Source organism: Spermophilus citellus (assembly GCF_964194105.1).
Source record: "Spermophilus citellus genome assembly, chromosome: 6".
Lineage (NCBI taxonomy): Eukaryota > Metazoa > Chordata > Mammalia > Rodentia > Sciuridae > Spermophilus > Spermophilus citellus.
Window position 1 is genome coordinate 150769847 of NC_138187.1, and position 22324 is coordinate 150792170.

Genomic DNA, 22324 nt, shown 5'->3' on the forward strand with positions numbered 1-22324 from the left:
GAGCGCTTGCCTAGCGTGTGCAAGACGCTGGGTACAATCCTCAGCACCACATAAAAATAAATAAATAAAGGTATTATGTCCAACAACAACTAAAAAAAATATTTTAAAGACAATGATACAGTTATTGCTTCTTTCCATTGCTTCAATCAAGTATACTTCGCTGTGTTTATGTCACAAGGAAGAATATTACTGATTATTCAGACTCTACCATTCCTTTAAGAACAAGGTATGTCAATTATTGTGAGAAATTCATATAATTCAAAATGTCTGAATTAGTACAAGCTCACATATTATTAATGAATATTTACTGAATGTCAGTATGGCCCTCAGGTTGTACATTTCTCTTCAAATGCTAAAATGGCAACAAAAAATGGTGAATGCACAAAAATAATATGACCAATAAAAGAGAATTAAGAATAAAGAGAAACACCTAGTTATTTATCTGAGGAAAATAATGCCAAAATGATTCAAGAAAAAATTTTCTGGAAGAAGGAATATTTAAAGGGCAACATGAAAAAAAGAGGAGCTGGGCATGGGGGCACACACCTGTCATCCCAGCTACTTGAGAGGCCAAAGCATAAGGATGCCAAGTTTAAGGCCAGCTTCTGTACCTTAGCAAGACATTCTCAAAACAAAAAGGGCTAGGGGTGTAGCTCAGTGTAGTGCTCCTGAATTCAATCATTGGTACTACCACCAAAAAAAAAAAAAAAAAAAAGTTAACACTGTGAAGTAAAAGAAAGTTGTCCTTTTTCTTGGGTTAACCAGTCTTGCCATTCAATTGACAATATATTTAAGAAGGAAAATAGTAAATTCAAACATGTATTTTGCCAAATACAAAAGTAAAGCTTTAGTAATTTGTTACTTTAAAAAAGTCACACTTGGGGCTTAAGGATGTAGCTCACTGGCAGAGCACCTGTCCAATGTGCAGGAGGACCAGCATCACAAAAATAAATTAACAAGCAAATCACACTGAATTTTTCCTTTTGAAGCAACTTTCTAAAATTTGAATTTCATACACACAAAACCATATCCCTTAGCGTTGGAAGCCAGCACATAAATATCTCTATATAATAATTCTACCTAGTCAATAAGGAAAAATAGAATTCCAATCTTCTCTGTAGTTTAAAAAAAATCTGGAAGGTATTCTTGACTTGTCCTATGAACCCAGGTGGGTCAGAATTACTTGCTCCCATAAACAACTGTTTTACAATATTTCCAAAGATCATGGTAAATAGACTGTCTTTAAATATCAATACTAAAGGCAGAAACTGGAGAAAGGGTAGCTATAATAGGGAAGAAGTAATACGTCAACTAGTCAGTAAGATGACTTAAAGCAGTCTAAATAAATTTATTTCAAATAGTAAAGAAAACAAGTCTTCCCTTTTTGCTTCCCTCAATATTGACAAAACTATCCCACCCATTCTTTATTGTTCACAGAAAATAAGTGCATTGGAAAGGTTGAGATTGATGAGAAATGTTTGTTTAGATCATTTAATTATGTGTTTTATGTAAATATATAATAAACATACAAAATAAAAATAAAAATCCTACAACCCTAAACAAATAAGCATATAAGTATGGAAATACAGTTGGCATGATGTATGGTTAAAAACACAGTTTCTGAAACCTGATTTCTGGGTTTAAAACTTGGCTCTGTCTTTTTGTATATGACCCTCAACTACTGTGAGCCTCTGTTTCCTCACCTGTAAAACAAGCAATATTAGTATATATCCCATAGTACTCCTATCGAAATTCAAAGAATAAAAATGAATGTTTAGAATAATGCCTGGCACAAAAATAAGTGTTGGCTATTACAAATCAAGTCAAAAGAAAAACAGCCTCTCTATTCTATAAAGTTATTCCTCACTACAAATCTATGCAGGCCTCAAAGTCAGAACTGAAAAAGCAAAAAGCATATCAGTGTCTGCCAAATTACAGGTGAATAGGAGTTAACCCAGGACCCATGACAGAGTCTAAGGCTTTCAAACGACAAATAGGTCAAAATGATTCCTATACATTATTTATAAATCATAAAAAGATGTGCCAAAAGATTTTAAAATGAAGGATATTAACTCAGGATTCCCCTTTAAAGTTTCACAAAGATACATATATGATTACATCAGGGTATGCTACAAACATCTCCCAAATCCAACACAAAACAATAAATCCTTACAAAGGAATGCAATTCCCTGTAAGTATTTAAACCAATGGAGAATCACTCATAATGACATGTTTTTGAAAGCTGCCATCACCAGTAGCTTTACACCAGCTGCCAAAAATAGTGGAGAGGAAAAACTAATTATTAGTTCAGTATGAGTAAACACTGGAGGTAACAAACAGAAAGCAGAAAACTTGATGGTTATTGTGGCATAATATGAAATATATTTGGTCTTTGTCTCTGTTTCCTATCACAGAGTACCTAAACCCTTGGAATTTCCTGACTGACAGAAATGTCTCATTATTCATAATAAATCCCTTTTGGTCATATCTAAGTTTTATGCTAAAAAAGCGATTCAGGTTAGGGCTGGTCACCAGAAAGACCAAACGGTTAGAGGGTTAGAAATTTCATGCCCACCCACTGACCTTTAAGAAAGGGGAGTAGAGCTGGGCTTGGTGGCACATGCCTGTAATCCCAGTGGCTCAGGAGGCTGAGGCAGGAGGATCGCGAGTTCAGAGCCAATCTCAGCTACTTTGAGGTACTAAGCAACTCAGTGAGACTCTGTCGCTAATTAAAATATAAAATAGGGCTGGGGATGTGGCTCAGGGGTTGAGTGCCCAAGTCCAATCCTGGGTACCCTCCTCCCCCGAAAAAAAAGGAAAAAAGAAAAGAAAGGGGAGGAGAGAAGGATCTGGAGATCAAGCACTATAAAAACTATAGAACAAGGATCTGATGGATTTCCAGATTACTGAATACATGGAAGTACTGGAAGGTTATGAACCCAGAATGGGCAAGGATGCCTGTGCTTCCTCCTCACTGCATATCTTGCTCTATCCATTTCTTAATCTGGATATTATAAAGCATCTTTTTTTTTATAAAGAATATTATCTGTATGATGCTTTATCATATCCTTTATTATAATATCCTTATAATATCTTTTATTTGAAAAAAAGATAATGTAAATAAATTGTTTCCCTGAGTTCTGTGAGCCTCCTGACAAATTATCGAATCCAATGAGTAAGGCTGTGGGAAACCCAACTTATGCCCTGTTGGTCAGAAGTATATATAAGTGACAACCTACTATTTGTGTTTGGTGTCTGAAGTAGAGACAGCCTTGTGAGATGAGTCCTCAACTTCTGGGATCTGAGAATAACTAGCTTCAGAACTGATCTAAATTAAGATACCCACTGGAAAATAGCTTGGTGTATCGGGAAAACTTTCCACACGTCTGGTCACAGAAGTGTTCTATGCTGTGGTGAGTGACATTAGAAGAATCACTGTTATTTTATTAGGTTGGTATCACATTATATAATTTTCAAACTCACTTTATAATACATGGTTGAAATTTCCAGAATCTAAATTGTCCTCTTGTTTGCATCTCACTTCACATGGGAATTTAGGGATCCGAAAATGAGGCACATTAAAAAAAAAAAAAAAAGTCCACATCTGGGTCTAAAACAAGGAAAACTCATGTTTCACCAAGCATCAAAAGATACACCTACTTTAACAGGGTTCTTGTGTGAAGATGAAATAAATAACAGTCACTCAATCTGGACCCTAAATCACTTTTCACCTGGATCCTCTCCAATTCCCTCTGGTTCTATTGCTTCCTGCTTAAAACATTACTACGACTTGTCATAGCTTTCAGGATCAAATCCAAACTATAATGAAGTTCATAATCTGCCACGTGACCACCTCTCAAACCCATGTCCTTACATTCTTCCACACATCACTGATGCTGTAGAGAAAAACAGGGAGTAATGGAAAGAGTCCATGGACTTTAAAAACAGGTGAGGCCTTTGGTAACCAGGGCAAGTATAGATTCAGTGGAGCAGTAGAGGTAGAAATCTTAAGAGCATGAGGTGAGGATGCAGAGTCAGCACAAACCATATTTTTAAGGTGATAAATGAGGAAAAGGAAATGATAGGACACTGCTAGGAAAGATGTAGAGGTTAAGGGGAGCATGTTTAAATATTTATGATGAAGCTCCAATAACGAGAAAAAGGTGAGACAGAACAAACACTGTGAGATCACAGAGACAACACCTTAATATGGAGGAAGCCAACTTCTTCCCATTCTGAGAAGAGGGGACAAACACCAGACTAGTGAAAGGGGGAGCAGAAATAAAATAAGTCCCACCAAAAGGCTTTGTGCTATAAAGTCATCTGCTAAGAATACTACAAGAAAATAGTAAAAGTTTAAAACCACTGCTTTAAAGGCAAATCAGAGAGGGAAAAACAACTAACAGATACCAAAGTGAAGACTATACATTTAATACCCAAAGAAGGACATTGTCAGAATCATTCTGTATTGAATTTTCCCAAACAAGTGAGGTGGAAGGATAATGGGACAAGGAAAAAGGACACGGGTAAGATAGCAAAGTGACGTCTAAAGACAAGCAGGGAGGGAAAGTAAAAACAGAAGGAAGAAAATGAAAAAGTAGAGACCTAACTAATAAAGAAAAAGGAAGAAAAAAAATCAATACACTGGAAGCCTTAACCAGAAGCAGTTGTGAAAGTTGTGAAGCTGTGGTCAAAACAGAATGGCTGAATTTAAGATTTTAGAGATAGAAGAATTCCAAAGAATGATGAATTCTAAGGTCTGATTTCAGCATATGAAGATTGAGTATATTAACAAAATGGTTAAGAGAGAAAAGATCTCAAAAGGGAAAGCACCATTAAAAAAAAAAAAATCAATCCTATGAAATGTGACTTAACTTTGGGAAACAAAGTACATCTCCCTCCTTAAGTTCACAACACATAGCATTTTGCAAGTAATGAGAAATCCTATAAAGAATCCAAATTAAACCAATTTTCTCAAATTTATTTTTGCCTTAGAAACATTGATAAGCCTAGTGAACATGAATATACCAGAAAATTCATGTTCAATAAGATACATTTTAAGAATTGCTAGAGAGAGTACTGGATAGTTTTGCATACATGAAATACAAATAAAGACATCAAAAGGTCTGCTTAAAAACAAAAGTGAGAAGCGTGAGACGCTTATTACTGATGAGGATGTACAGAATCAGGTACTTTTAAACAATGCTAGGGACAGATTAAACAGTTTGAACTTTGTGATGATTTATGGAAATATCTATTTCTTTAGTTTCCTATTGCTGCTGTAACAGATTACCACAAACTGTGTGATATAAAAACACCACAAATTTATTATCTTACAGGTATGAAGGTTAGAAGTTCAAAATGGCTACTAGTGGGCTAACATCAAGGTGTTACCATGCCTAAATTGTTTTCTGAAGGCTCTAAGACAGAATTCTGGTTTTTGCCTTTTCCTAGTTCTAGAGGCTACCTGCATTCCTTGACTCCTGGCCCTTTTCCATTTTCAAAGCCAGTAGGATGTCATCTCTCTCGTTTTGGCTCTTTTATCTCACTCTTCTACACTTGTGATACTCCAGGTTCCTTGTGATTACATTGGATCCACCAGATAATCCATAACAATTCCTTAAAACCCACTGATTAGCAATTTTAATTTCCTCTGCAACCTTAACTCTCTTTTGCCAAGTAATATGCAGTAATATTCACAGGTTCCAAAGGTTAAGATACTGACATACTGGGGGTAAGGAGGATACGTCTAACTAACACTTTTAAATGTCAATATACTTTCCACCTAAGCAGATGTACAAAAATGATAGACATGTACAGGGATGTTCGTAATAGGATTTTTTAAAATAATAAAGTACTGGAGACAATGTAAATTTTTATTATTAGGAAATCAATTCAAAAAATTATAGTACTTCAATACAATAGAACAGCATGCCAGTTTTTCAATAATATAGGTATACCATTATGAATACATTTTTAATATGTCAGGAAAAAAGATTACAAAACCATGATATAGTACAGTCCCAGTTTTCAAGGTGTACACATACATATGCACATACAATTATGTGGATATGTTTATATACATATAAAAAAAATAACTGGAAGGCTATGTATCCCTAGATGGTAAGGTGACCATAGTTGCTATGTGTCTTGAAGAGTCCAGACTTAGGTCTGTTGTCCCAACAGTGGCTAAAACTATCATATATATGGTTATGCTTACCATATTCTGGTTTTTGTTTTATTTCAAAAAGAAGTAGATACTAAATGTGGCAAAGACGATAACTATACTAACACTTGAAATTTTAAAAAATAATTTTTAAGAAATATCCTTTTTAATAGATGAATTTGCAACCACCTAATTGTGAATCATTTAAATATATTACACCACTTAACAACATCAATAGTAAATGTGAATACTCAAACACGTTTTTTCATTTTTAAATTCAAGTGCATAAAGTCAAAGAGTACGGAGTAGATTAAGACTAATCCTAACTTGTCTATTAATTAGGTATCTTGACTTAAGTCTTACTTCTCTATAAAATCCCAATCCAATTATACAAGGTTACTGTGTATATTTAAGAAGAGTATATAGAAAAGTATATTGAGGGGCTTAACTTTGGGAAACAATAAAATACATCTCCCTCCTTAAGTTCACAACACATAGCATTTTGCAAGTAATGAGAAATCCTATAAAGAATCCAAATTAAACCAAATTTCTCAAATTGAGGGGCTGGGGTTGTAGCTCAGTGGTAAAGTGCTCGCCTAGCATGCATGAGACACTGGGTTCAATCCTCAGCACCACATAAAAATAAAATAAAATACTGTATCCACCTAAAACTAAAAAATAAATTTTAAAAAAAGTATATTGAAAAGTACAAAGTACTAATGATATCTAAGAATGTACTCTTGTAGAATAAAGAAGTCTGCTTTACAGTAAAGACCCCTCAATTATCCTACAGCTATTTATATCACAACTGTTCTAATTCGAAGACTAAACTTGCAAACTTATAAGTTATATACCAATGTTTTTAAAAATGCAGAAAATTAAATCAATGCAGAAATTAGGCTCTTTACTCATCTGAAACTATGCTGTACTTTATACATACACATATATTAGTGAAATTCTCCTGGTAATCCTATTATAATAAGCATTTTTCAGATAGCAAAACTAAAATAGAGGGTTACAGCTGTAGCTCAGTGGTAGAAAGATTGCCTCGCATGAGTAAGGCACTAGGTTCGATCCTCAGCACCACATAAAAAATAAATAAAATAAAATAAATGTATAAAAATACAATAACATTACTTAAAATAAAAACAAAAAACCTAGAGAGGTTCCAGGTCATATCGCTAATAGCTAGCAGACCCAGGATTTGAACTCAGAACAACCTAAACAAGGAAAATCTTAATTCAAAGAACTTACTCTTAAATTTGCTACACCATAATGGTATTTTAGGAAGCCAAAAAGATCCTAGTGTATGGTTTATAGACAACAAAATTAACAAATTACTTTTTAAAATAGAAAATTATTAATCTGTCACATTTCTTTTGCTTTCCTTATAGAAAACAGAATTTACAAACAATATGCCTTATCATTTAAATTATGCTTCTTAAAATGTTCTAATCTTTTTTCATTAAAAAATTATTATTTCAACCAAACATCATTTGTTTTTTTTTAAATTAAGTAAATTTGAAAACAATTATATAAAATTAGGTATTAAAAAAATTGCCTGGTGTGGTAGCACATGCCTATAATCCTAGCTATTGGGCAGGCTAAGACAAGAGGATCACTAGTTCTAGGACAGTGTCAGTAACTTAGCAAGATCCTATGTCAAAATAAAAAATAAAAAGGGGCTAAGGATATAGCTCAGTGGTCACATGTCCCTGGATTCAATACCCAATACCACAAATAATATCAACATTTTAAAATTACAATTCAAAATACATTATACAAGCTACATGTGTGCATACATACAAAATTTTACCGATGCCCTAAGATCCTCTTTTAATATTTAAGCTTAGTCTGAGATGGTTCTCTTAACACTATACTTTTTATCTGTTTTCACCATTTAATAGAAAAATTCCAAGACAGATGTCTTAAATGTTTTTTTCTTTGAGTACCATCTTTTAGTTGCATTTTGATTATCTCACTACTGCTTATCTCATAGCTGTACAGTACCTTTAAAAATTTTATTTAGGTGATGGGCTGATTACAAAAACTAATAATACATGACATTTCTTAAGAAATAGTATTAGTAAAATAAACACTAATTTGCTATATTCCAACCTACATACCCCTGAAACACTATGCCTTTGGAAAGAATAGGGAAGGAAAAAAGACTCAATTTCTGTGGTCTGTGAACAGTTTTAGGAAACAGACTGAGGATATTAATGCATCATTATGGCAGTTACTTAAATATATCAGAATTAGAATCACTTAAGATATCATGGAATAAAAATGGCATCAAGAACTGTGATAGTAAACTATGAGTGTAGCTTTGGGACAGAATACTTGCCTAGCATGCATGAGGCCATGGGTTCAATTCCCAGCATGCATGCGTATGCACAAAACCTGGGAGAGTAAAACCCCAATCACCAAAACACAGTATGCAAAGTATTTTGACAGATTTCAGTTAAATCCAAAGACTTCACTTAATATCAGTAACTAAAGATTTCTAATGTTTCCCCTTAATGCTACAAAACTCATCTCCATCTCTCTTCTTTATCTCAAGAGATGAGGATTCTAAAATGTAAACCCCACTATTCCAAAATCGTCCTCAGAATCATGTTTTCACAAAACTCTCATTATCTCCCTCATATTTAATAATGTTCTAAATAATTAAATTTTACCTAAGATAAAATGATTTAGAAAAGTAGGGAAAGAAATCTAAAAACCTGTGGATCTCAAGAAAGTATTGTATGCACTGCATAAATAGCTTTCTTTTGTGTCTCCCTAATCTAATAGGAATTTGTACAACAAACACCAGCCATTACAACATAATTTGCCCCCTTAAGATTACTGGGGGGGGGGGGAGGATATAGCTCAGTTGGCAAAGTGCCTCGCATGCACAAGGTCCCGGGTTCAATACCTAGCCCCCCCCACACACACACACAGACACACAAATATTAATGACGAGGTTTAATGAAAGAGAATCTTGGACTCCCTAGGAAACTCACAATGAAATGAAGACTAATCAAAATTCCTTCAATTTTAATTTACAATATATAATCTGACCACTAAACTCATCTGATTATATATATATATACATATATATACACACATACATACACACACACACACATATATATATATTTAGTTGTAGTCGGACACAGTACCTTTATTTTTTTATTTATTTATTTTTATGTGGTGCTGAGGATCTAACCCAGCACCTCGCACGTGCTAGGCTAGCGCTCTACCGCTGAGCCACAACCCCAGCCTCTCATGTGATATTCACTTCAACCAAACTCTCACTCATTCCCAACATCAAACTTTTTTTTTTTTGGTACTGGAGATTGAACCCAGAGGCACTTAACACTGAGCTATAATCCCAGCCCATTTTATTTTGAGACAGGGTCTCACTAAGTTGCTGAGGCTGGCCTCGAACAAACACCCCTGGGTTCAACCCCTAGCAACCCTCCCGCGAACCCCCCTCCCAAAAAAAGAAGAAATTATAAGTACTAAATGACTAAAAGACTGAAAATGTTTTAGTATTCAAAGCATGGAGAAATCACCAAAGTAGGTAAGAGAATCTTCAAGTGTGTTAAGAAACTAATAGAAGATGGCACTATCTACAAGGGAAACAGCATAAGAGATACTTAAGCAGGAAGAGACATCATGTCTAGAAGACAATGAGGATATTACTCATTAGTCTATGGCAGGTGGTTCCTATCAAAGAGTAAAAAGGTACCAAATGGCAGAAGTAAGTGAGAGTAAATTTCTGGATGGCCAACAATGCTAGATTAAGGAATTTAAGGAAGGGAAAGCCACATACAAATAATTTCCCAGGAATATTAAGATAGAAGTAATATGAAAGATTAATTTGCAGTGGGAAAGGTGATGGGAAGTCCAAAGGAGAACCAGAATTTACTAAATACACACAATCAGTTACTTTAACAAGGACAGAAATCTTACGAGATCAATATTCCATTTCACAGATAAAGAAATCAAGATCCACAGATGGTAAGCTGTTGGTCTAAAAAGAGAGTAAATGGCAACATTTAAAGCCCCAAATCAATGCTTTCTTCTTGCTGCTTGCAAAAAGAACTGCAGGCAAGGCATCAGTTGGAAGAATACTTCAATAGTATAGGTATAAAACTGGCAGCAAGGAAAAAGGAGAAACGAGAAACAAGGCGGCAACATTTCCAGAACTGTACAAATGGAGAAGATGTGATGAAACTGGGAAAACTCAAAGATGACTGCAAGGATTTAAACCTGGACTGGGGTCAGGAAGGAAGAGTACTGCAGCACCAATGAGGAAAAAGAGAAAACACCAGGAAGAGGATAAGAGAAAAGGAAAGAGTAAGAGTTTACTTTTATGACTGCTGAATTTGATGTGACACAGTAAGACTTCTAAACTGAGGAATGACCAGAAGGCAGAGGTGCAAAATGATAAGACTGGTCAGTGCCAGAGGATAATTTTCAGGTGTTATTCACAGCTAAAATTTATACAGTATTGACAATTTGCCAGAACCATTCTAATCACTTCACATACTAACTTATTTGAGCTTTGTAATTATTATTATCCCAAATTTACAGATGGGGAAGCTGAGGCACAGAAAGTCTAAAGAGTTTGCCCAAGGTAACTCAGCTAGTAAATGACAGAGATATGATTTAGATCCACGCAATTCTACTCCAGAAACTACGTTTTTAAAGCACTATAATCAACTGTACTCTTTGCATTATTTTATGTTTTTGCCTATATCATTAAATTGTTTATAACTATGAATGGCAGGGATGATATCTCAGACCAATTTGTCTTCCCAGAACCTAGCACGACGATTTATACTCAGTAGATACTTGACAGATGTTAAACAATGATGATGAAATGATAGCAAAAATCCTGTGAGTGGATGTGATATCAAAAAAAGTAATGCCAGGAGAGGAACAAGAATGGGGCATGCCTTTCTTTTTGCCACTAGTGGGGTGAGGTAGGCCAGGAAAACTAAACTGGGCAGGTAATCAGATTTGTTACTGAAAGCAACTGAGTTCAAGAACTTCCTGTAGGTCCCCTACATACATATCATAGCTAGTATAAACTATATGCTAACTGGTTCTTGTGAGCTTAGTAAAAACTACTTGAAGACAAATGATTTTTATTCCCAGGGACCTAGGATACAGCTTACCCAAAGTGAATGTTTACTGGTGGGATGGATAGATAAATAGATATATAAAAGAAGGACAGAAGCCCAGTGCAGTGGTGCCTTTAATCCCAATGGCTCAGGAGGCTGAGGCAGGAGGATTGCAAGTTCAAAGACAGCCTCAGCAAAAGCAAGATACTAAGCAATTCAGTGAGACCCTGTCTCTAAATAAAATACAAAATAGGGCTGGGGATGTGGCTCAATGGTCAAGTCAAAAAAAAAAAAAAAGAGGGAGAGAGGGACAGAGTATCACAGACAGGAAGACAAAAGCATGAGTATGAAAAAAAAGGAAATTATCAGTGGATTAATTTGGCAGATCTTTGGCACCTGTAAAAATGCAAACTCCAATGAAGTACTAAAGAAAAATAACTGGATAGTAATAAAAGGAAAAAAAAAAACTACTGTAGGACAAACTTGAAATGTTGAGCCATAAAGCAAAGATAAGGAATGACCAGAAAATCAGACCAGAATAGGACTTTTAAGGGAAAACTGAGGTTGGTTCACAGAAGAGAAGACTAGTAAAGAAAAGAATAATTTAAAAGATTAAAAGAAGAGAGCAACACAATTGAAATAGGTTCTAGAGAATTAGTGCACATTTAAAATCACAATTTTTAAAAGAGGATTTTGCAGGAACCCTACCTGACCAAATTGCTTTTCCTTTTTAATTTTTTTTTTGAGGCCTTTACCAGTCACCAAATCTTCAGAACTACTACTTTCACATTTCTACTTCTCTGTCCACAAACCTATCTTAGAAAAATCTAGAAAGGCTTAGTCAAAATACTAATGTCATGTATTAAATTATAAATAAAATTTTTTAAAAAAATAATTTGGAATAAAGGAGATGTCCTTCCTCCCTGAAATGTCAATTTGTCCCAATATCCACTTTAAAACTTCCATCCTTCTTTCAATACTTAGATCAAATCTCACCTCCTCCAAGATACCCTCCTCACCTTACCTCTACCTCTGTTGGAATAAACATCTTTCCCAAATTCACACAGTACCTTTGTTTCTCTATCACAGCACTTAATGGTGTACCAGCTGCTGTTGTTACTTAAATGTCTTTTTCCAGTATCTTTGAATTGGCCATAGGCAAAACCCCTGTAATTGTGTTCTACACATTAGTATTCAATAATTGCCAGCAAAATAAAACTAGGCAGGTAAGATTAAAAAAGAAAAAAATGAATATGTACAAGCGTTTTGGATAAAGTATGAACATGGTAACTAGCCCACTACTACCTAAGAGAAAAATAATCAGTAAAATTTAAGAAATAATCCATGGCTTAGAGAAAGAGAACACAAGAAAATAGACCCATACATGTTATGAGCTACAGTTAGGTTCCGCAATGTCGTCTCGTCCCGTCCCGTTCCCCCCCCCCCCCCAACCAAAGGCCCATGAGTTAAAGGCTTGGCTTGGTCCCTAGGGTGGCACAACTACAAGGTTGTGGAATCTTTAAGAAAGGGGAATGGGAAAGGCTCATGGGAGCCTTAAAAACAAAACAAAAAAAACTCATGGGAGGTTTTAGGTCATTGGGGGTATGCCCTCAAAAGAGGCTGGGACAGAAGTGTCTTGCTGTCTTTGCTTCTGGGCTGCCATGAGGTGAACAGCTAGTTCCACCACACATTCTCTGCCATGATGTACTTGCCTCACCACAGGCCCAAGAGTAACGGGGACAAACACATGGACTGAAACCTCCAAAACTGTGAGCAAACAAATTATTTTTGTAAGCTGATAATCTCAGGTTATTTGTTATAGTGATAGAAAGCTGACAGACACTATGCATACATGATACATCTTTCCTATATATATTTTTTAAATCAATGGTTGTCAGTTGAGGGTGAACATCCAGCACACCTAGGGAAACATCTGGCAGTGTGTGGAAATATTTTGTCACAAATGGGGAAGAATGAAACTGGCAATCTTAAAGTTAAAGCCAAGGAGGCTGCTAACATTCTACAATGCACAGGACACAATGAAGAACAATCTACCCCAAACTGTCACTAAGTACTAAGGTTGAGAAACCCTGTTCTCAATGAAGCCAACAAGAAAAAGATCTAAAGTTGCTAGTCTACCTGAGATTCCTAAAGTTTTCTTCAACAATTAGTTGTCACTTTCTCTTTTCAGTGACTAAAAATTGGGTCCAACCAAGAGAGAGTAAAAACAACTTTCCTAAACAGCTTCAATTACATGTTAATAAGAAAAGAGGTGGTTACAAGTTCTCACTTACCACGTAACATATTTGCAAGACTCAGTCCCTACATTTTCCTCTAACTGCTGATTAGTCCTTCTTAGTTACAACATCCCAGATCACTGATAAGTTTATGCAAAACAATACAGCAAACTAAATGTGAATATAGTTCGACTGCAAAACTTATATGGCAATATGTGACAACCAACTGCCAATATATCTACATACAGATGAACAATCCACTATCTGTAAGACTTTTGCTTAATAATTTATTCTCTGAACAAGAAGACGGGTTAAATTAACCCATCTAAACTTTCAGGCACCCATTCATGTGCCTAATAAATATCTGAAAATTTCTCCAGAGTTAGAGATGTCATTGGAAACCACCAACAATTTTACTACAGTATAAAACAAACTATCCCTTTTAAAGTCTTAACCACTCTCCACCCTAAAACTGCCTCCTGAGAAACTTGCTATACTGGTGGTTCGAGATCTTACTATAACATACTCATTAAAAACAACAACAAAAAGCTCAACAATTGCTTCCTCTATCACAAAGGTAGACAACAGCAGCTGTTAGCACAGAAATGAAACATAGGCTAAGGCAGAAAGTATATATTTTGAATCCATCTGAAACTACAAGGGAAGCAGAAATCAATTGCTAAAACAATTTAACCAGTCAATAGCCAAACAGGTTATGTACCAGTATAACAAAGTATAATTCTCAAGAGGCTGTCATTTATTTCAAATAATTTCCCCATATTTGGTAAATCATGTTTTACTGATTTTCTGGAACCAAAGCTACTTTATATCCTACAAAGGATGTGCATGATTGGGTAGACCACATGGATTAAAATCAGCATGTGCTACAGGATTTTTTGAAGTCTCAGGAGACAGTAAATAACCTGAAGCCCAGCCTATTTAGTTACATGTTCCTCCCAATTCTCCCACTCTCCTACCTGTTCCTCTCCACAGGCTAGGACAGGGCATTGCCTGCTACTTTATCCAGCTTCATCCCAAGATTTACAATGATTTACAATAACACATTTAAAAAAATTTTTTTAGTTGTAGATGGATACAACATCTTTATTTTATTTATTTCTTTTTATATGGTGTTGGGGATTAACCTAGTACCTAACACGTGCTAGGCTAGCACTCTATACCACTGAGCTACAACCCCAGCCCTTCAACTACACATTTTATCTTTCAACACAATGGATATTTTTACTACTATTTAAATGAAAACCATTTTTCTGCAATGTCAGAAGACAATTCTGTGGCTGTTACATTATTTCTACCTCTGGTAACAAAGTTTCTGAAAGAAGTGTGCCACCAGAATACTCCCTATTCTCTATAAAGGTATCATAGCAAAAAAATAAAAATAAAAAAAAAACTAATAAAATGGAAAATTTGTGGACTTTTCTTGTAAAGAAATCTAACACCAAGGATCAGCTAAAGGTTTACTGAAACACCCACAGCACAGGAAGAAATTAAAACCAAAAACAGTGAAGAAGCAAAAGATAAAAGTTGGAGAGAATACAGACTATGAACAGTGTCTCCCATAACAGCAACAGATGTCATTTGGTGGCACCTGTGCCACCTTTTTTATAATAGGATTTGACCTGTTTGACTGGTATTCCCTATGGCTATGATTATTCTACTTTCTCATCTTCCAAAACAACTCTGATGATGTCTTCTCTACTGGTAGTTTAATACTTCTCCTACCCTAGTTTTCTGACCCCTGTTGTTAATCCATATTTCTACTCTTCCAAAACACCACTCTTTTGAAGTATATTATACCTCATCTAAGATCTCATCTATAGCCTATTCTCACTCTCCCCCCTCCCCTACCAAAGCAACTATATTCAACTCACCCTTTTCCTTCTACTGCACCTAAGTGTTGAAAGTTTTTCAAAATCTTTCATTTTATCATAAATCAAATTTTTAAAATCCAATTTTTCTTCAAATTTAGTGGTAAATTCCCAATGCTCTTCAGCCTAGAACCTCCATATTTAAGTTCAATCCTCACTTTTGTAAAATTTAAGAAAGTATTTTAATTTGGATAGGAGTCATGTTAATTTACTATTAGGAAAAAATGACATCTCCCTTCTAACAACAGCAGCAAAGAAAAAACCCACAAAACATCCCCTTTCCTATAAAGAGATTCTGCCTCTCATCTGTTATATTTCTACAACTTGAGACTAATTCAGTCCCCTTGATATTGAATTCCCCTTTTCTTGTTCTTACTGAGGTTTCTTACCTCATATCCTCATTTCTTACTCTTTTGAAACTGCCACATTGCTCCCTCGTTTCCCACCATGCCACCATTTCAATGCTAGACACCCTGGCCCTTTTTTTCCTGAGAAATTAAAATTCAGCTAAGAGAAAACTAATTTTCATTTATATGAGAAAAGATCTGTAGATATGTATTTTAAAAACTGCTCAGTCATGGTCTTCTACCACCAATAAAGGTAGACAATAAACTCTTCCTAGTGTCAAGGTCACAAATAACTGCTACACTCCCAACCACACTCATTCAGCAATACCCAGCAGCCACCCTAAGTTTCTATAAAAACCAACAGTTCTATTTTCAAAGAGAGTGAACATAATGCTTCCTTGAAGATATTCTCCAGTCTCCCCACAGCAGCTTTTAAATGGAATGAATAATTATCTAAAGGAGAAAGAAGGAAACTGAGGCTAGTGAAGTCCTTCTTCATTACCACATCCCTGCCTCCAAGACACACACACCTTTCAGTCCCTAGCTCCTATGAATCCTAACACTTGCTTTATTTACCTGGGAAAAACTGACAATAATGGGACAAGATTAGCTCTGGGGTGGGCCGGGGCTATGGCTCAGTGGTAGAGCACCTGCCTCATACATGTGAGGCACAGGATTCAATCCTCAGCCACCACATATAAGTAAATAAAATTAAGTCATTGTGTTCATCTACAACTAAAATATATATATATGTTTTTTAAAAAATTGGCTCTGAGGAAGCTTAAAGGGACACCAGCTCCTATGAATCCCCCTTTTTGCTTATTTGATTTTTGGCTGGAAGTATGTAGCTTATTTAAACATTATGTTCATTCTTTTTCTTTTCTCCTTTCTTCAAAGAACTAAATTCATCACAAGTTGTCTACCATGAATTCCCCAACCCAAGGATAAGTTCTTCTGATTGTGCTGATTTATAAAATAGAAGAGACACTGCACAGAACACACACTGCTCTTCCCATTCTAAGTACACCCCACTTCATCACACTTTTCTAATCTTACTGCTAAAACCTTATTTTGGAACTTAAGAGTCCACTATCCTGGTACAGAATAATTTTTCTAATAGATAGCTATGAACATGTGGATTCCCTTCTAACAAATAATCTCAGATTCTCTGTCTACCTATTTTAACTATAAACTACAGATCATAATATTTGACATCCTCTTAGATATGGTCCCCTTATTAAATAGACTTTCACTGAACACATTGAATATATAAAATAGTACATCCCAATTTTTGCTTCTTTGCACTTGTAACTACCTTATATAGTTCTGTTCATGTTTACTGTCCTTCTACTAGACTAAACCCTTCCATGTTTACCCTTGTGTTTACCAGTGTACCTTCCACATCTGGAACATAGGAAGCTTTCAATACATATTTGTGACCAGACATGCAGCACAGTACATACAGCTGACTTGAAGTCAGAAGACCTACATTTGAACTACAGTTTCGGCATACAAGCTATACAATTCTCAACCATTTTCACTTCAACCATTTCATACTTTAAATAAGTATGTAGCTTATTTAAACATTATGTTCATTCTTTTTCTTTTCTCCTTTCTTCAAAGAACTAAATTCATCACAAGTTGTCTATCATGAATTCCACAACCCAAGGATAAGTTCTTCTGATTGTGCTGATTAACACAAAATAAATCACTTTCCTAATTTGAAAAAGGAAGCGGTCAGACTTGATAAAACTCTATGTAAGGGCTGGGGATGTGGCTCAAGTGGTAGCGCGCTCGCCCGGCATGCGTGCGGCCCGGGTTCGATCCTCAGCACCACATACAGACAAAGATGCTGTGTCTGCCAAATACTGAAAAATAAATATTAAAGTTCTCTCTCTCCCTCCCTCTTTCTCACTCTCTCTCTCCCTCTTTCTCACTCTCTCTTTCTTTAAAAAAAAAATAAATAGATTTAAAAAAAAAAACTCTATGTAAGCTTTTCCAACTGAAAACACCCCTACATTCTAGTTTAACACTCTCTCTCTCTCTCTCTCTCTCTCTCTCTCTCTCTCCTATTTAAATATCTTGCTCAGTTTCACTGCATTTGGAAACTCCTTAATCCACACCTGTCAGAATACTGTTCATTATAAGTGCTATTTTCCTCTTAAAGCCTAACAAACTGTAAGCCTGTAAAAGGAGGGTGGAGTTCTAACTTTCTATTCTTAGCAGCTGGTACACTGCCTCTCATATAGGTGACCAACTAAACAACTGATGAATCATGAGTATATGAATGAGTGAATGAATACAGACAGCTTTTCTTGATTCCTCCAACTGCTCAGATAGGTAATCTCCTGCCTTTGGACTCATAACATTTGGTATCTTTCAGGGTATTGTGCTATTATTAATTTACTTGCCTAATAGATATTAAATGCAAATTCCTTAAGATTAAGGACTGTCATGATGTTTTCCATATCCCTCTTCAGTACCTACCATTGCTCTTTGCCACAGCTGTACTTTTTAAGTTTATCTGATACATTAAACAATAAAGGGATAATAGAGAAATTGCCTCAATATACAGATATCATTCCAAGTGTCCTATGGTCATTGAGCATGTAAGTTGCTTTATACAAAGGCATTCAAGCATAGTTCAAAGATCTCATCATTCTCTCCTTTCCATTCTGTGCTTAATAATGCTAATTTCAAAGTAGAATAGCCACCCTTTGTATCACCTACCACCCTTTCTTACAATATATATAGGGGTCCACAATCAATAATTTCACTTCACTAAACAGCTAAACTGACTTTTCTGCTAATTTCAGACTTCCATCCCATCCAATTCCCTCCTCCACAAGGTATGAAACCACTTTTTAAAAACATCTTCCTATAATGCCTTTCTTAGTTCTGCTCCTGCAAGACAAAAAGGACCAGTTTTAAGATCTTCTCCTTTTCTAAGCAGTAGCAAAGCAACACACAAATTAATCTAAGCTTATTTTTTATGTACCATCAAGATTTTTGACCCTCTTTAGCTCTACCTCCAAGTTCTTATTCAGCTTCCTTTCTCGCTGCATGATAGCTGAGGTCTTTATATTCAACATGCTCTCTGCTATCAGGTACTAAGTTCCATTGTATCTGTATCTTCTCCTTCTTGAAATGTTCATCAATAGCTGCTATCTGCCCACCCCAGACACACACATATCTCTCTCTCTCTCTCACTCACACACACACACACACACACACACACACACACACACAATCCATGCGTCACTGTATCTCGGACATACAAGTTCCTTACACCACACTTAATGAATGCACACGACTCTCAGAATGGTATCTTCCAACTACACTGATTCCAACCCAGTTTCTTCTAGGGAACACAAGCTTGTTCATAGAGAGTGCCTCCCTCTCCTCACTTCCCCATTCATTCCCCGTCTTCATATTCCCCCCACCTGGTCAACTAACTACAGATGAAATTAATTCTCACTACTCCCAGCCCGCGAATGAAGAAGGAGCTCTAGTTTCCTGCGTCTACCCCCCTCCGGTCTGCCCCCCCCCCCAACCCCAGGTGTGCCGACTTCCACCCAGTCCTCTCCGCATGCATCCCTCCAACCAATCCCACACCGCACCACGTTTCCCCTGCCACAGGGATCGGACTCTTCCACACCCACCTCCACCTGGGGTCGCTGATGCCTTCCCAGGCGTCTCTCCCCACCACTCGCCGGCGAGCCCGAGACCCCGGGCGCGCGCCAACACATATTCTCACGCTTCCCCAACCTCCCTCCTCGCACCGGGACCGGCCGGCTTCGCTGGAGCTCAGCCTGGCCGGCAGGAGCTAGACACCCTTGCAGGCATGTGGGTGCCCGCTCCGCCCCCTCCCGCAGATCCCCTCGGAGCCCCCGCCTCCCAGCCGGGAAAGAGGAGGACGCAGCAACTCCCCCACCACCCCGGACATACCACCTCTGTGTCTGTTGCCTCTTGCCCTAACCCTCCGCCCGTTCCCACCACGTCCTGGGCAGGCCTAGGCACTCACCGGAGATACTGCGCGCTCTGCAGGCTCATCCTCCGCCGCCGCGTCTTCCCGCGAAGCCTCCGTGGGTCTCTCAAGCTCCTCGGAGCGGCCCCGCGGCCCCGCGGGTGCTGGTGGCCGCCGCCATCTTCCTCTCCTCCGGCTCCTCCTCACTCGGCGCGGGGGGGGGGGGGAGGGTGAGTGAGGCAAGGGGGAGGGAGCGGGGAAGGCTGCTCTAGCTGCTGCTCTTGGCCCGTGGGGCGCAGGGACACTCCGACCTGGGAGGGGGAAAGGGGAGGGAGAAGGAAGGGGGCGGGGGAGAAAGGAGGGAGAAACAGAGGAAGGAAGTGGGGCTTCTCTCGCGAGATTTCAACAGCGCTGGTCCTTCAGGGCGACTTCCGTCTTTCTGTACCGCTCTCTCTTGGGAACCACAAGGCGTGTGGCGCCTTTACGGCTGCTGCGGGATCTGCTGGTGGCGCTTGGCGGCTTCCTGCGGATCCACCCTTCTTCTCCCGCGCGAGGAGGCAACCCCAGCCTCACCAGGAACATCGAGCCCAAATCGACCGGGAGTTACAATCAAAGTCTTCCCCCCGTCTTTCCACTCCACCCGATTTCTCTCTTCCTTTTTCCACTCCTCCACTCTTCCCCGCCGGAAACGCCGCTCCTTCCTCCTACAGTTCCGCCCGCCAATCCCTCGATTCTTGTCTTCCCTCGCGCGCGAGTGACGCGAAGGCCTCCTTCTTCTCTGCTGCCCCTCCCCATGCAAACTGGGAGACTTTTGGAGGAGGTAGGGTGGAAGAGAAAGGAAACCAACCGGATTGGATAAGCAGCTGTCATGGCAACTGTAGGCTGTGGTTGTATCGTCATAGTAACCGGAGTGTGCGGACAGGGTGACCCTCCCCTTGGCGAAAGGATTCCCGGGAAACCGCCCAGGATTCCCCCTCGACTTCCCTTCCATCCCCAGGCCACCCCGGTGTGGGAATCGAGGTAGTTTACCCGGGCAGTGAAGTCAGTTTCCTTCTCCCTTCCCTCCTCCCTTAGCAATTGTGGGGAGACCCCGAGGCATTCACCGTGGGCATTTCCACCCGGTTGCGGGCGGGAACCACCTCCATAGTTTCCTCTCTGAGCCGAGCGTGGAGTGGGCCCGGCCTGCGAAGAAGATGCCGGGCCTGAAGGCTGGCGGGTGGTGGGCTGGAGCGGGCAGGGCGAAAGCGAGGCTGCGACGCCGGGCTGCACGGGAGGGCGAGGGGTTTCCCCACAACTGCCTCGGGCTCAGGGAGGCGGGATCCCGCCTGGACGGGGTCCCTGAGGGAGGAGAGCGGCACACGACAATAGCGATCTCTCTCCCGCCGACAAGCGCATCCGAGTTTTCCTGCCAGCAGACCCCTTCCCGAAATCCCCTCCGCCCCACCCCCACAGGACACCGTCGGCGACTGAGTGTCTGACAGCCTGCGGGACTAGACCGGCGAAGGTGGAAACACGTGCTAGAAAGCTGACAAGTGGTACTCAGGCATTTGGAATCCAGGACGGTCGGAGGGGCTTATTACTGCCCTCCCTCTTAGAAGGGTTCCCAGTAAGGATCCCGGCTTGATTATTAAAAGCCGCTTTTCAAGTATCCTCCTCCCAGGAGTCTCAGTATTTTAGAACTTGACACCCTGTAATTTGGGGATCAGAGAGAAAATATTGACTAAACTAGTGTTGGCACGAAGGTCCAATGAAAGGAGTCTAGGAAAAGAATTTTCCATTATGAACAACTCTTTTTGAATGTCTTAGGTACGGAGCTAAAACGCAGTCAATGTATTGTGGAGTGTATGAGAATTGCTGGAGAAGTCGTCATGCTGACAGCTTGAATAAATTGACGTTTTCCAAATTTTATTTTCAGTTCATCTTGTGGAGTCATGTAAGCAGGTATCCCAAAATACTTGAGAATAAATAATGGTACGCAACCTTTAGAAATGCACCCCTCACTGGATAGTTAAAACCAAGATTTGAATGCGCAGTTTTTGGTTTGGTTTGAGTATCAGATTCCTGCCATCTTTCCAAGCTAGCTGAAGGGGCACTTTGAAATCCTTCCCTGGGACCGCACCCACTAAAAGACCGGCCAATGTTTATTTGGAACGTCATGTTTAAGTTTGGGGGAAAGAAAAGTACAGCCTACTTTGAAATAAATCCCAAGGACAGGTTGTCATTAACGAAATAGAAAAGGGAAGTACTGCCTAATTTGAAATAAATCCCAAGGACAGGTTGTCATTAAGGAAATAGAAAGTGACCTGTGCCCCTCGTGCTGCTAACAAGCGCCTAGTATGATGCGCGATGACGCGCGGTGATTGCGGCAGTACATTGCCCCCAATCATCCCTCTGACACATAGGCGCCGCCCACTCCTGGGAAAGAGAGCCACCTAATGAGAGATTGGTCACATCTCCGATGTAGCATCTTGCTTTTCCTTAAGTCGTGAGAGCCCAAAAATGGGCTAGTTTGTTCCCCTGAGTTTATGGGTTAGATGCCCACAGAATGAAGCTTTTATGTTTGTGTAAAATAATTACTCCTTTGCTATTATATCTCAC

General features: G+C 38.7%; 1 protein-coding gene across 9 annotated transcripts in view; it reads right to left on the reverse strand.

Moving 5' to 3' along the window:
- The window catches only part of SMG7 (SMG7 nonsense mediated mRNA decay factor), an 81662-nt gene extending 60479 nt beyond the window's left edge, over nt 1–21183 (reverse strand). For 3 of the 9 annotated variants that reach the window (XM_081299696.1, XM_081299703.1, XM_081299700.1), the window contains exon 1: nt 19784–21183. In XM_081299696.1, the coding sequence (XP_081155822.1) occupies nt 19784–19812 (29 nt within the window). In that variant the 5' untranslated portion in view covers nt 19813–21183. The remainder of the gene's footprint in view (nt 1–19783) is intronic. The other 6 variants (XM_081299695.1, XM_081299701.1, XM_081299698.1 and 3 more) reach the window with 6 other exon arrangements.
- Nucleotides 21184–22324: the final 1141 nt, after the last annotated feature.